Source organism: Lonchura striata, chromosome 18, assembly GCF_050655825.1.
Source record: "Lonchura striata isolate lonStrDom1 chromosome 18, ASM5065582v1, whole genome shotgun sequence".
In the NCBI taxonomy this organism is placed as follows: domain Eukaryota; kingdom Metazoa; phylum Chordata; class Aves; order Passeriformes; family Estrildidae; genus Lonchura; species Lonchura striata.
The window spans coordinates 2502108-2515037 of NC_140720.1; the positions used below are offsets into that span (position 1 = coordinate 2502108).

Here is a 12930-nt window from a genome sequence, read left to right on the forward strand (position 1 = left end):
GGAGCAGCAGCCCCCGGAGCCGGACAGGCACCAGAGCAAGGACGGACGTGCTCCGGCAGCAAGGTCACCGCGGGGTGCGTGCTGGTGGCAGACGGCTGGAGGGCACCGGGTGCCAGCCTCGGCGCCTCCCAGCTCTTCCCTCGTCACGGGCAGGGCGGGCACGGCGCCTGGCACGGCTCCGGGACGTGGCCGCTGCGAGATGCTGCAAGGGCGGCTTTACCCCAGCGATCCCGGCGGGGCTGGAGCCGGGGAAGGGGAGGCTGTCCTGGCTGCTCTGCCTCGGCCGAACCCCCCTTAGCTCCTTTTTGGTGGGGCTCCCCGCTGGCTCCTGGCCCGTGGTGCTGTGGGAGGGCCCAGCCCGAGCCCCCCGTGCCCATCTCAGCCCATCAGGGGGGCTGGGCCGCCTCTGCCAGGAGGGAAAATCACGTCTAGCATTGTTTTCCACATGGAAAAGGAGAAGGCTGGAACAGGAGCCGCAGGGAGCCATGTCCACGTCCCCCTCTGTCCCTGGGAACCCTGTGGGGTTGGGGAGCTGGCACCTCAGAGGAAGGGCTGGGGAGAAGGAGAACCTGGTGGGACAGGGATGGGGGCCGAGGCCGGGGGACTGCAGGGATGGTGTTCTCCAGCGTTCTGCGGAAACCAGAGCCCCGTGAGCTCACCGGTCCGGGAATTGACCCCCCAAAATCTGCACCGCGGCCCCGCTGCCTTCCCACACGGCAGGACAACTTCCCACCGCGGCTCTCGGGGCACCGAACCCCTCCTAAATAATTCAGGAAGGCGAGTGCCGTCCGCAGGGGCTGCGGATAAACGCGGTAAATGGCTGAGAAATGGAGCGTGCCCTTCGGGAGCCACCTCCGCGCCGGTGGCCGGGCCCCTCCGCTCCCGGCTGGCCCCGGCGGCGGCTCCGGGCCGCGCAGGTACCGGGAGGAGGGGACGGGGCCGAGCCGCCGAGGCCGCCGGAGCAGCGGGAATTGCATTTCATGGCTGGCCAGGCTGGGATACCAAGCCGGCCCCGCGCGCCGGGCGCTTGCGGAGGAGATAAGATTTGATTAAGAAGGCTGCTATTAATTTATGGCAAGTACACTCACGGCAGCGGAGAGGTTGCTTTTAATTAATAGCCAGAAGGAGAGTTTTAAAGCTCTTGGTCTCAGTGGGGGGAGAAGGGAGGGAGGGGAAAGCAGGGAAGGAAGGGAACAAAGTAAGTTGGGAGGATTAATGGTCACATCTGCAATTATAAGTCTTTTTCTTAGTAAAAAGGGCAAAAAAACTCAGATCAAAAGACACGCTGTGGGTGGGGGTGTGTGGGGCAGCCGGGCTGGTCCCTGGGGTTGGGATGGGTGGGACTGTGCCGGGTGCCTTTGGCACAGCTCCATCCCCTCCTGGGGGGACAGGGGGACAGCAGGGGACAGCAGGGGACAGCTGGGTGTCCCTGTGGCTGCTCCAGGACAGCTCTGCTGGGCTCAGCACCGAGGGCCGATGCTGGGAGGGATCTCATGGAAGAAATTATTTATTGTGAGGGTGGAGGGACACGGGCACAGAGTGCCCAGAGCAGCTGTGGCTGCTCCATCCCTGGAGGTGCCCAAGGCCAGGCTGGATGGGGCTGGGAGCAGCCTGGCACAGTGGAAGGTGTCCCTGCCATGGCAGGGGTGGCACTGGATGGATTCTCAGGATTTCCCCAACCCAAACCACTCTGGCCTTGGGTGGCTGTGCTTTTGGCTGTGGAGGTGATGGGATGAGGAGGATGGAGCCGTCCTGCCCTGCTGGGATCCCCTGGGAGGCTGCAGGGTGTGGCTCAGGTTGCTCTGCACCTGCCCAGGTGTTGGGAGGAGGGCGAGCAGGGCTCAGCCAAAGTTCCCAAACCACGCTGACTCATCCTTGGCTTCATCCTTGCGCCCCTCAGCCAGAGCCTTGTCCCCCTCGGTCCCCTCCTGGCAGCACCGTCACGCTCCGCGGCTCCCCAGGTGCCGGCGGCGCTCGGCATTTCAATTCCGTGTTTGCTTTTTGTGAAGGGGATGGAGCCGTGTCTCAGGAATACTAATGGCTCTGGCAGCGCTGGGCAGAGCCTCCAATCCCCCTGCACCTGCCACCCGCCACCGGGGACCCCGGCAGGGCCCCGCCCGGGGACCCCGGGAGCAGCGGGGCCGTGCCCGGGCGTGGCGGTGCCTCCGTGCCCTCGGGGACACTTGGGCCATCGAATCGACCTGGTGGCTTTGCCAGCACCCACTGAAAAATGGATCCTTCCCCACCTCACCTGGAGTCTGACAAGCCGGGAATGGGACGTAGCCGAGGGGTGGCTGCGTGGGCAGGGATCCACTCGTCCCCAGGGCCACCGTGTCCCTGTCACCCCTTGGATGGCCGTGCAGGATCCCCTGGGGCCACCTCTCCTTGCGCCCAGATGAGGCCGTGACCCCACCGGGGTGCTCGGGGACACTCTGGTCCCCATGGGTGCTGGTTTTGGGGCCCTGGGTGACGCTGCCCCCTCCCCAGCCCCCCCGGCCGTGGCGCGGCTGCGGCGGCGCCGGGGAACCGCGTGGTGAATATGTTCCACAAATGAATAATAAAAACAAAGGAAAATTACCTTCTTATTGAAACTCGTTTTATGAATAAAACAATTATTCTGGTAATTGAAAAAATGTGTCGTTAAATTAAATGCAGTGGTTCCTATTAAAATTTTAGTGGATTTCTCCTTCTCCTCTGTTTTTTTTCCCCCCTTTTTCCTTGCCTCCCTCCCTCCTGCCTCCGCTGGCGGCTAAAGGCTGGTAATTATAGCGGAGGGTTTCGCTTTCTCTTTATTGTTTTTTAATCTCTTCGTGCTGCGGAGCCAGCGAGAGCCTGATGCCGAAGAGATTTAGTTCCATCTCCCCGTGCTGGGGGGGGGGAGAACGTGGTGGGAGCTGCTCGATGGCAGGGCCAGGTGGCCGTGCCACCGCTCCTGGAGGGTTGGCACCCTCTTCCCTGGGCTGGCATCCTCCTTTGCAGGCTGGCACCCTCCTTTTTGGGTGGTGATGCCCCGGCAAGGATGGGGGAGCCCTGGGGAGATGCGGGGGGAGCAGGGACACGGCTCTGTCCCCTCTCTGTGGTGCGGGTGGGGTGTGGGCAGTGCAGTGGGCACTTCCCAGGGCTGCACTGGCCATATCCTGGTGGGACCAGAGAAGGGTTGTTGGGAAGGAGAAGGAGATGGAGTCGTTTTCCCTGAGGCAGGTGCTGGTCGCTGGTGTTGGCTGGGCTCTGTTGGCTACCTGGAGCCCGCAGCTGAAGGTGGGCTGGGTCCAGGACGGGCACCGGCTCCCTTGGGATCCCTGGTGCATGCTGCTGAATCGTGGCAGCCGGCAGGAACGGGCTGGTCGCCTTCCGTGGGCCAGCTGGGCAGGGCAGGGCTGGGTGTCACCCCTGTCCCCAACGGGGGCTGAACACAAGCAGCCCTGGGGACTGCGCTGTCCCCTGGATGTGGCACCAGGCAGGAGGGGACCCGGCTGTCGCACAAGCCGCTGCTGGCCGGGGGGACCCGAGGAACTGGGTCTCCTGCCCCCATCCCCATCTTACCTCTGCGAGGGAGCAGGAGGGGGCCGCACCCCCGTGCCCGCCGCCCCCCTGCCAGCAGCTGCCAGGCAGAGCCGTGCCCTCGGCAGCCACTCCGGGATTCCTCCGGGCTTAAAACTCCCCGTCCCTTGCCATCAAGAGGGATTTGAAGCCGGAGAGAGGGGAGCTTAGTTCCCAGCTCGCCCATTAGGGCCGGGAATTAGGATCCATTACGGCTCTTTCGGGAGCCCTGCCCTACATCCGCGCTCCAAAGCCCCGCCGGCCCCGATGTAACTAAAGTGCCGCGGTCCTGATCCCATTAGGCGGGATCAGCGCCGTGCCAGGGCCTGGCATTACACTGGCACCGTCAGGGCAGGGAGAGCTGCCACTGTCCCTGTCCCTGTCCCCCTTCCCTGCTGCCAGCCCTCGGGATCCCACCCGCCGGCTCAGCCCCGAGGGCACGGAGGGGACAGAGGGGCTTGGTGGCACCTTTGGCTGTGGGGGACAGCGCTGGCGTGCCGGGGGTGGCACAGGAGCTGCGCGGGTCCCGTGCCGCCGGCAGAGGTGCAGATGTTCCCGGAGACGCCCCTCGCTGCCGCCTGTGTTTGGAAAGTGATGAATTTCTGCACCAACTAATTAGCCTCTAATTAGCAAGCGGAGTGTAAACAGTCACAACAGATGGGGGAGAGGCGGAATGAGCGGTAATGACCCTTCGTCGGGGGGCACGGGGCTGTCACCCACCGGGAGCCCTCCCCCTGGGCCGGGGCAATGGCAGCTCCCATCCGTGGTGACATGGTGACAGCTCCACGAGCCTGGCTTTGGTGGTGCCAGGGCCTGTCAGGGAGGGTGGTGTCCCCAGGGAGCAGAGCTGGGATGGGTGCTGCAGCTGCAGAGGGAAACTGAGGCTGGGGGGCTGCAGAAGGGGCTGGTGATGAAAGGGACAGCCCGGCTCTGCGCTGGGGCCTCCCGCTCTTCTCCCCCTCCAAGAGCTGGTGTGGGCATCCCCTGGGAGCACCAGGAACGCCTGGGCTTGTCCCTGGAGGCCCCTCTGGAGACCTGGAATCAGCGAGCCGCGTTCCCTCCCTGCATCCCTCCTCTCTGGCCACCCTTGGCACTGGGCTGCGCTCCCTGGAGGGGCACGGGAGGAATCCCAGGAGGATGAGGAGGATGAGGAGGATCCCGCGTAAGCTCGGTGCCACCTTCACCCCTCACAGGGGACCCCAGGACCCCCATCCCTGCTGTCCCCTGCCGGGGTTGGGCTGGGTTTGCCTTTCTGGGGGCGCGGGAGGGGCCGGGCCGGGCCGGCCGCTGTGCCCTTGGCGGGCGGATCCCCACGGAACGATCCGATCCGATCCGAGTGGAGTTAGGAGCCGCCTCTCCTCCTCTGCGCCGTTTTTCACCCCTTAATGCAGAACAGATGGCTCGGCCGCTTCAAAGCGTGATGAGCCTTAGCTGCTTAAAATCAAATTAGGATGGATGCAAACGGCAGGCGGGCCCAGGGGAAGGTGCACCGGCAGCACCCTGCTTCCCAAACGCCTCCTGGACACCTCCTGGACACCTCCCAGGCGTTGGCTGCTGGCTGAGTGCAGGGTGGGCACTGGGCACGCCAGGTCTCGGTCCCACTGTGCCCTTGGAGCACTCAGCCGGGCCCTGGCAGCACAGCCTGGTGGTCCTGAGGGATCAGAATTCCAGCACAGCCTGGTGGTCCTGAGGGATCAGCATTCCCTGGGGACCAGCATTCCCTGGGGATCAGCATTCCCTGGGGATCAGCATTCCCTGGGGCCCGTTGTGCCATGCTTGGATGCTCCCTGGAGCTGCATCGTGCCCAGCGGATGCCAGCCTGGTGCACGGCTCATTTACTGGGCTCATGCAGGAGGTGTTTGGATCCAGAGCTGCCATCTGGCTGTGCCACCTCCCCATCTGGGCACGGCCATAATCCCAAAGCCTCCAGGGTGGCGTGGGAGATGCCCCGGCCTTGCAGGTCAGGCTCTGCTGTGGTGGGGACATGTGTGGCCACCGCCGTCCACAGGTGACACAGATCCTGCTCTGGGGTGTTCCTGAGCCCTGTGGCACCTGTGATCCCACTCCTGGGGCACCCTGAGGGCTGCAGGGCTGTCCTGAGCTCCCCAGGCCTGGGAACAGCGTGGCCATGGGTCAGGCTTGCAGCAGTGGTGCCAAACCCACAGCCAGGGCACCGAATGGGCACCACCCTGCCCCTGCCACCCAGGATGTGCTGGGCTGCCATGCCCTGATGCCCCAATGTCCGGATCCATCCCGGATCTGAGGCAGGGACACCAGGATCGGTGAGGGCTGCCCCTTCCAGCTGGCGCTGCTGAAGGTCAGAGAGGAAGATTAAATTAATGAGCCACAAGCTGCTCCTTCCCTTCCTAATGACTCGCCTGGCACCCAGCACCACCGTGCCCTCCCCTTTGCCAGGCAGGATGGTGTAAACCCACTGGGCATTTCCATGTGGGTGTGTGGGAGCCAGGACCGAGGAGTGACCCCAGTGCAGCTCTGGGGGTGCCTCTGGCTCCCACAAATTCCTGTCACACCCCCAGGGTGATGGGCACTGCCTTGGTGCTGCTCACAGGGATCCACGGCAGGAATTCAGCTCGAGCAGACGAGAAAGCAAAGCCCTACCCCAAAGAAAAAACCCAGAGCTGTGATTGAACGTGCACTTGAAAGCTGCTGGGGAATATGAATGTGCCTTTGAAGTAAAAGGGCTTCCATTTGTTAAGCAGAAAATGGAGCTGTGTGGTTCGATTTATAGTTTTACTTAGCAAATAAAACAGGAGAGGAGTAAGTGGTTCTGCCTCGCTCGGCTCGCAGCCCCTCCGCCCCTTCACCCCCCGAGTTAAAAGCTCGGAGACGCTACAAAGGGAGCCGGGAATAAAGCAAAGAAGCAGCTTAGATAAACCTGCAGCAGGCTGAGCCCTTGTGGATGGGCTGCTGGAAAGGTTCAGGGAGGGACAAGGGACGGGGAAGGGGGCTGGGTGGCCTGGCTGGGACGGGGAGGGGGCTGCGGGGTGATGGTGATGCCAACGGAGCCACGGAATGCTTTGGGTTGGAAGGGACCTTAAAGATCATTTTGTTCCGTGCCCTGCCAGGGGCGGGGGCAGCAGTGCTGGCTGCTCCGTGGGGCTGGTGGCATGTGGGGCCCTACAGTAAAAACGTGGCAAAGCCAGGATGCAGGGAAGAAAGGATGATGTCTGGCTCCAGATCAGAAGGCTGAAGGATAGCTTTATTAAAACCATACTATATTACGTTAATATACTATTTAAAGAGATACTATCCTATTCTACGTACTTACTTCTTATTTACCTAACTAACAAACCTGTGACTGTCTGCTGAGAGTCCAGCACAGCTGGATCCATTGGTCACTGACCCCAAACAACTTCACCAGAACCCAACCCAGCCATCCCTGCAGGTAAACAACCTCCACACCACATCCCACATGGGGAAAACAAAGGAGCTGAGATAAAGATTTTCTCTTCTCTCTGTGCTTCTCCTGCGAGACAGAATGATGTCTGTGTGCAGAGAATGTGTCGCAGGGAATGATCCCTCTCCCTCCTCTCTCCACAGACGATGTCTCCCCGTACTTCAAGACGGAGCCGGTGCGGAGCCAGGTGCACCTGGAGGGGAACCGGCTGGTGCTGACCTGCATGGCCGAGGGCAGCTGGCCCCTGGAGTTCAAGTGGCTGCACAACAGCCAGGAACTCACCAAGTTCTCCCTGGAGTACCGGTGAGTCTGCCTCGGCAGGGGCTGGCAGTGCCCATCCCTGGAGGTGGCACTCCGAGCGCTGGGCTGGGGACACGGTGGGGATTGGGCACAGCTGGGACACGATGACCTTGGAGGTCTTTTGCAGCCTCGGTGACTCTGGATTCCGAGTCCTCCCGAGCATCCGTGGCAAATCCCGCCCGTCGTGCTGCTCCCTGGCAGTGCCGGTGCCAGGGCTGCCATCCTGGCAGGCGGCACAGGCAGCCCTTGGCAGCCCGCGAGCCGTGGCTCTGTTTGCAGAGCAAACGGGACTTTAAGCAGGTCAGCAGCGGGGAGGTGTTTGCACAAGCGGATTAACACCTCAACACTGCGGCTCACAGCCCCTGGGGCTCCCTGGGAGCAGCCAGAGGGAAGGGGCAAGGCAGGCTGGTGAGGGAGAGCCCAGCCCCGTGTGCCTGCTGATCCTGGCACGCTTGGAGATGGCCTCTGAATCAAGGCGGGCACCTCTCGCCGTCTCCTCTGAGCGTGTGTGTCGTCCTCTGTGTTTTAATCAATAATTCAGGTTGAGACAAGCCGTTCCCCCTTTCCAGGCATCGAATCCAGGGGCTTCGAGTTGCTGTAGCAACGCGGGGCTGCTCCGGGATGCCGGGAGCGCAGGGAGCGGCCGGGTGCCGTGCTGGGATCCTGGAGCCCGGCCCTCCTTGGGGACTGTCCCCTCCCGAGCCGTGCTGGCGGCAGCTCTGCAATGCCCTGAGTCCCTGGCTGTGGGCTGGGCCACCCTTGTCATGGTGTGGAAGTTCAGAGACCTGTTGAGCCGCACAGTTCCCACTCCTGTTGGGAATGCAGCTCTTTCCCAGGCGGGAGAAAGGAGTCAGGACCTTGATCCCGGACCCTGCTCTGCCCTGGGAGCGGGTTGGGGTGCCTGGGGCTCACCTCCAAACCCAGACCGGGCATTCTGCCTTCTTTTCCTGAGTTTCTCCTGGGTTTGAGCCGTGCCTCAGCTGACCCTTCAGCAGGAGAGGGCCCAGCAGTGGGGACTGATGCAGGATTCCAGGCAGCTCCGCATCCCCGCATCCCTGCTCCGAGGTGACTCCCCTCCCCTGGAGCCCTCAGCTCCAGCATCCAGGCAGAAAGGATTAAGGAAGGAAGCGAGAAACCAACCAAACAAACACGTGGGGAAAACCCAAACAAACGCAGCGCAGCCAATGGAGCAGAGAAGCCACCGTGCAAATCCCTGCTGGGCTGCCCTGGAACCTGCCAGCGTCCCTTGGCTCTGCCCGCGGCTCCGTGGGGATTTGGAGCGTGGAGATGAGGCTTGGGCTGTCTCGCCTGGCACTGGAGGCTGCTGGTGAGAAGGCGAAGGACCAAAATTAGTTATGATGGGCAGAAATTGAATTTTAATAGAGCTGTCGGTGGCGCGGAGCCAGCCCGCTCAGGCAGTGGGAAGGTTGTAATTAAAAGTTAACGAGTTTAGAAACGGAGTAATCCTTGGAGAGGGGAGGACTGGTGCTGATGGCCGGGGAGGCCCAGGGATGTTCTTGGCCACCTGGGGCCGGGGGTGGCTCTGGGTTTGGGGTGCACCAGTCCCTCCCAGCTCGCTGCTGCCGTGTCCCCAGGTCCAGGGACAGGAGGACATTGCCCAGAGCCTGGCTGTGCCCACGAGGAAGGCTTTGGAGAGGAGCAGGGGCTGTGCCCAGGGACCGGCTGGGTTCGGTGGCATCACCTCATGATTCCCAGCCAGGCTTGGTGGCATCAGCTCACGGTTCCCAGCCTGGTTTAGTGGCTTCACCTCGTGGTTCCCAGCCAGGGCTGTGTCTCCAAGCATTCCATCCTCATCATCCTCACTGCTGCTCCCCAGCCCCGCTCCTGAGCAGGGCATCCCTCGGGCTGCAGTGGCGCTCCTGCATTTCCCATTTTGGGGGCTGTGGGCAGGGGCTCGCTGTCCCCCCGGCCCGCCGCACTCGGTGCTCGCGGTGTCGGAGGAGCTCACGCCGTGTTTCCAGGGAAGGAGCCGCTCTCCCGGTTTGGCAGCGTTTCCATGGCGACCGCCCTTTCCTTCCCGCAGCGGTGCCGCCGCCACCGGAGCGGCTCTCGGCGTCCTCCGAGGGCCGGGAGGGCACCGGGCTCGGCCGGTCCCGGGCCCCGAGCCGGGCGGGGCCGCGGCGGTGCCCGTGCGTGGAGCGATCCCTCGGGAGCATCCCTGGGGAGCGCGGCGGGATCGCTCGGCGCTCTGAGCATGTGGAGCCAACCCCCCCCCCCAGGAGCATCCCAGGGGATTCGGTGTGATGGGGGATCCAGAAGGACTCCAGGGGAGCAGCCCGGGGCTGTGTGCTTGCGGAGCCACCCCCGGGGGCTGTGGGAGGCTGGGCACCAGCCTGGCTCTGTGTGTGACCGTGGGCTCATCCCCCCGAGCGTCCCTGGGGATGGAGCACCAAGCCTGGCTCCACGAGCAGGCAGAGCTGTCTTCCCTCAGGAGGGTCCTGGGGGATGGAGCAGGATGAGCGACCCCCGAGGGACTGAGCAGCAGCCTGGCTCTGTGTGTGTGTGTGTGTGTGGGATGTCCTCCCCTGGGAGCATCCCTGGGATTTTTGGGGGCTCAGGGATCAGCCTGGCTCCGTGTGTGTGTTTGGGGGGAGATGTCCTCCCCTGGGAGCATCCCTGGGATTTTTGGGGCTCAGGGATCAGCCTGGCTCCGTGTGTGTGTTTGGGGGGAGATGTCCTCCCCTGGGAGCATCCCTGGGATTTTTGGGGCTCAGGGATCAGCCTGGCTCCGTGTGTGCCCACGGACCTGTGATCCCAGGGACATTCCTGCTGGCTGGGATGGGATCAGGGACCACCTGCCTTCCCCTCTCCTTGCTGCCCCATTCCCTGCCGCTGGCATGGGCTGCACGAGGCCGTTTTCCCGCGGGATCCCTGCTGCCTCCTGCGCCAGGGGCTGCAGGGACACCCCTCCCATGCCCCCTGAGGTGGCAGCAGGCTGGGTGCCCACGCACTCGGGTGCCCTGGCCCAGCTCTGGTTTTGCCTCCGGGATCTCTCCAGTGCCAGGCTCTCCGGAGCTGCTCGTATGAGGAATCACAACATGCAAATCAGGCAGCTTGATGTCTTTAATGAAATCCTCGGAAGGAAAGCACTTCTCTGGTGAATTGAGGATATTTATTTCTCATCCAAGAAATTTAACATGCAGATTAGTTGGGTCTGGTAATTTATCACATGAGATTGTCCTATTAAAGGCTGCATCGAGTCCTGCTGCCTTTGGAAATTACCTTACACATAGATTACCTCTGGACAGACTCCCATCCGTAGAGATGCATCTTATGACTCCTAAATCAGCCCTCGTGCCTCTCCTCGTGGCCTCCACAGCTGGTGCAGGAGTCCAGCAGCTACCGAAGGATTCCCTGCCTCCTCTCAAGAACCCAGATGCCCTTTGCTGGAGCTTGGAACAGTGTAATTCCTTCTCGGACTCCGGCTGGCTTTGCCCCAGCTCCCCTCTGCCAAGCAGGGCTGGCACAGCTGAGGCAGCCCTGGGGTGGGTTTTCCAGCACGTGGTGTCTCTGATCCATCTCCTTCCAGGATCCTTTCTGTGTGGCCTCACCGAGATTTGGGGTTCTTTCAACCCCTGCTCCTCCCTGGGCTATTTTGGGGTGTCCCCCAGGGGTGCAGGGACACAACTGGCTGAGCACGCAGCACTCTGCCTTTATGGCCTGGTGAGGATCCCAAATGTTTAATGCCCAGAGTTTGTCCCCAAAATCTGTAAAATACAGAGCCAGGAGCCTCTGAAAATCCCAGACCTGGGGCAAACAGGATGGATCATCCCAGGATTCCTGCTGGGATCTCAGCCTGTGCTGCTGCCCGCTGGGAGCTCCTCCCTGCTCTGGTGGGCCCAGCTCCTTGCCAGCCCAGGTGTGAAGCCCATCCCCCTGCCTTGGGGAGCTAATTACCATGCAATGAATTAATTAATGGCACCTGAAGAACACTGGAAGGGTTGCATCCAGGCTGGGTGGGAGCTCAGCGGGGCTTTCCTGGTTCTCGTGGCTCCAGCCTGGTCTGTGCCACCTTTGGCACCACCGCGGGTGGCAAAGGCCCAGGAGTGCTGGGGAGGAGCATGGGGGGTGGATTTTCCTGGGAATGCTTGTGCTGGGGAGGCTCCTGCCTGTCTCTGTGCCTTGTTTGGAGCTTTGGGGACACTTGAGTGTTGGCATGAGGAGCCGTGGGCACAGGGCAGTGGTGCCAGTGAACCGCAGCAGTGCCAGGGCTGGCAGGAGGCAGCGGAGGGAATCTCCCTGCTGGGATCCTGGGGAGGACAGGGGAGTGTCAGAGCAGGAGATGCCACCGGAGCTGGGAGGTGGCCAAGCTCGTGCTTAGCAATGCACCAAAGCCCTCCGGATGCCGCAACACGGATCGAGGCTCGCTCCGTCCCTGCTCTGCAGGAAGGAGGCTGATTAATACACGGGCATTAATTATTAAATGGCTCATTGTTCTGGCAGGGCCAATTGAGGCAGCGATTTACGGGGCTGCCAGTTCCCACGGCCGAGGGAAAACACTCCGGGCAGGAGGAGAGGCAAGGGCCACGTGGATCCAAAGAGAGTCTGCTGCAATCGGGAGCTAATTGAGATCCAATAGCCCAGTTAAGCGGGGCTGATGGAGCTCCGGGGGGGTGCCCGCAGCCTCATCGAGCGCTGGCCCCGGAGCAGGGGCCGGGACACGGCTCGGATGCTTCGAGTCGTTAAACCTCCGCTAAGTGTGTTTTAATGCTCACTTGACATTTCATTATCCCACAGTAACTGTTCAAACACACGTCCCCTCCAGAATTAATTAGTCGTTATACAGGATATTAATCAAAGGGGACTGTGCCAGCGTGCTTCCATCCCAAATCCGATCCAGCTGTTGCCGTTACTGGGCGGCATGGGAAGAACCTCACAGATTCCTGCGCTCTTCTGGCTTTCAATTTGATGGATCAAATCCTTTGGCTGCTGCTTTTCCCGGCCCTTCTCCACCCCCTCAATCTAAGAATAATTCGGCAGCGTCAGCCCCACGCTCCTCGGCAGCCCTACAATAACAGAGGCACGGCAGCAGCCGGGGCTGGGCACGGCTGTGCCGGAGCATGGCAGCGGTCCTGCGGGGTGGCACGGCCGGGAGTTGGCACGCTGCTGAGGGGGTCAGGGATGGACGGATGGATGGACGGACGGACAGGTTGTCGTTCCCAGCATGCAGCCATCCATCTGTCAGACAGATCCGCTGCCAAAGCTGCTGCTGCAAAGCCGCCGGTCCCCCGGCACGGGGCTCCTGCCCGCGGAGCCCCCTCCTGACCCCGGGGCTGAGCGGGGCGCAGCCGCTTCCTGCCGGGGCCGTGCGGGTCAGGGCTCGCTGTGGAAGGGCTTGAAAGGCTTTTCCCCGCGGACCGTGCCCTGTCAAGCTCTGTCTTCTCAGAGAAGCCAAACAAACCCCTGGAACAGCGGAGTCAGCAGCGAGGGCTGTGCCGGGAGCTGGGCCAGCTTCACCTCCGTCCCGGCTGGAGCGGGGGCGATGGGCAAACCCCCCCGGCCGGGCACCGGCAGCGGTCCCAGCCGGAGGAGCGGCTTCCTCGCCTGGAACAATGGCCCTGGAACGCCTGGCCACGGAGCTGTGGCACAAACCGGGGGTGGGGTGGCACCCCCCGCTCCTGCCCGCAGCGCATCCCCTGCGAGGGGGTGAC

General features: G+C 62.5%; 1 protein-coding gene across 2 annotated transcripts in view; it reads left to right on the forward strand.

The window, feature by feature from the left end:
- Positions 1 to 12930, forward strand: part of SDK2 (sidekick cell adhesion molecule 2) — a 47411-nt gene that overhangs the window by 12132 nt on the left and 22349 nt on the right. The window contains exons 1-2 of one of the 2 annotated variants that reach the window (XM_085556629.1): positions 6410 to 6476; positions 7102 to 7261. In XM_085556629.1, coding sequence (XP_085412755.1) covers positions 6461 to 6476; positions 7102 to 7261 — 176 coding nt within the window. In that variant the 5' untranslated portion in view covers positions 6410 to 6460. Of the gene's footprint in view, positions 1 to 6409; positions 6477 to 7101; positions 7262 to 12930 lie in introns of those variants that run through there. The other variant, XM_021534176.4, reaches the window with a different exon arrangement.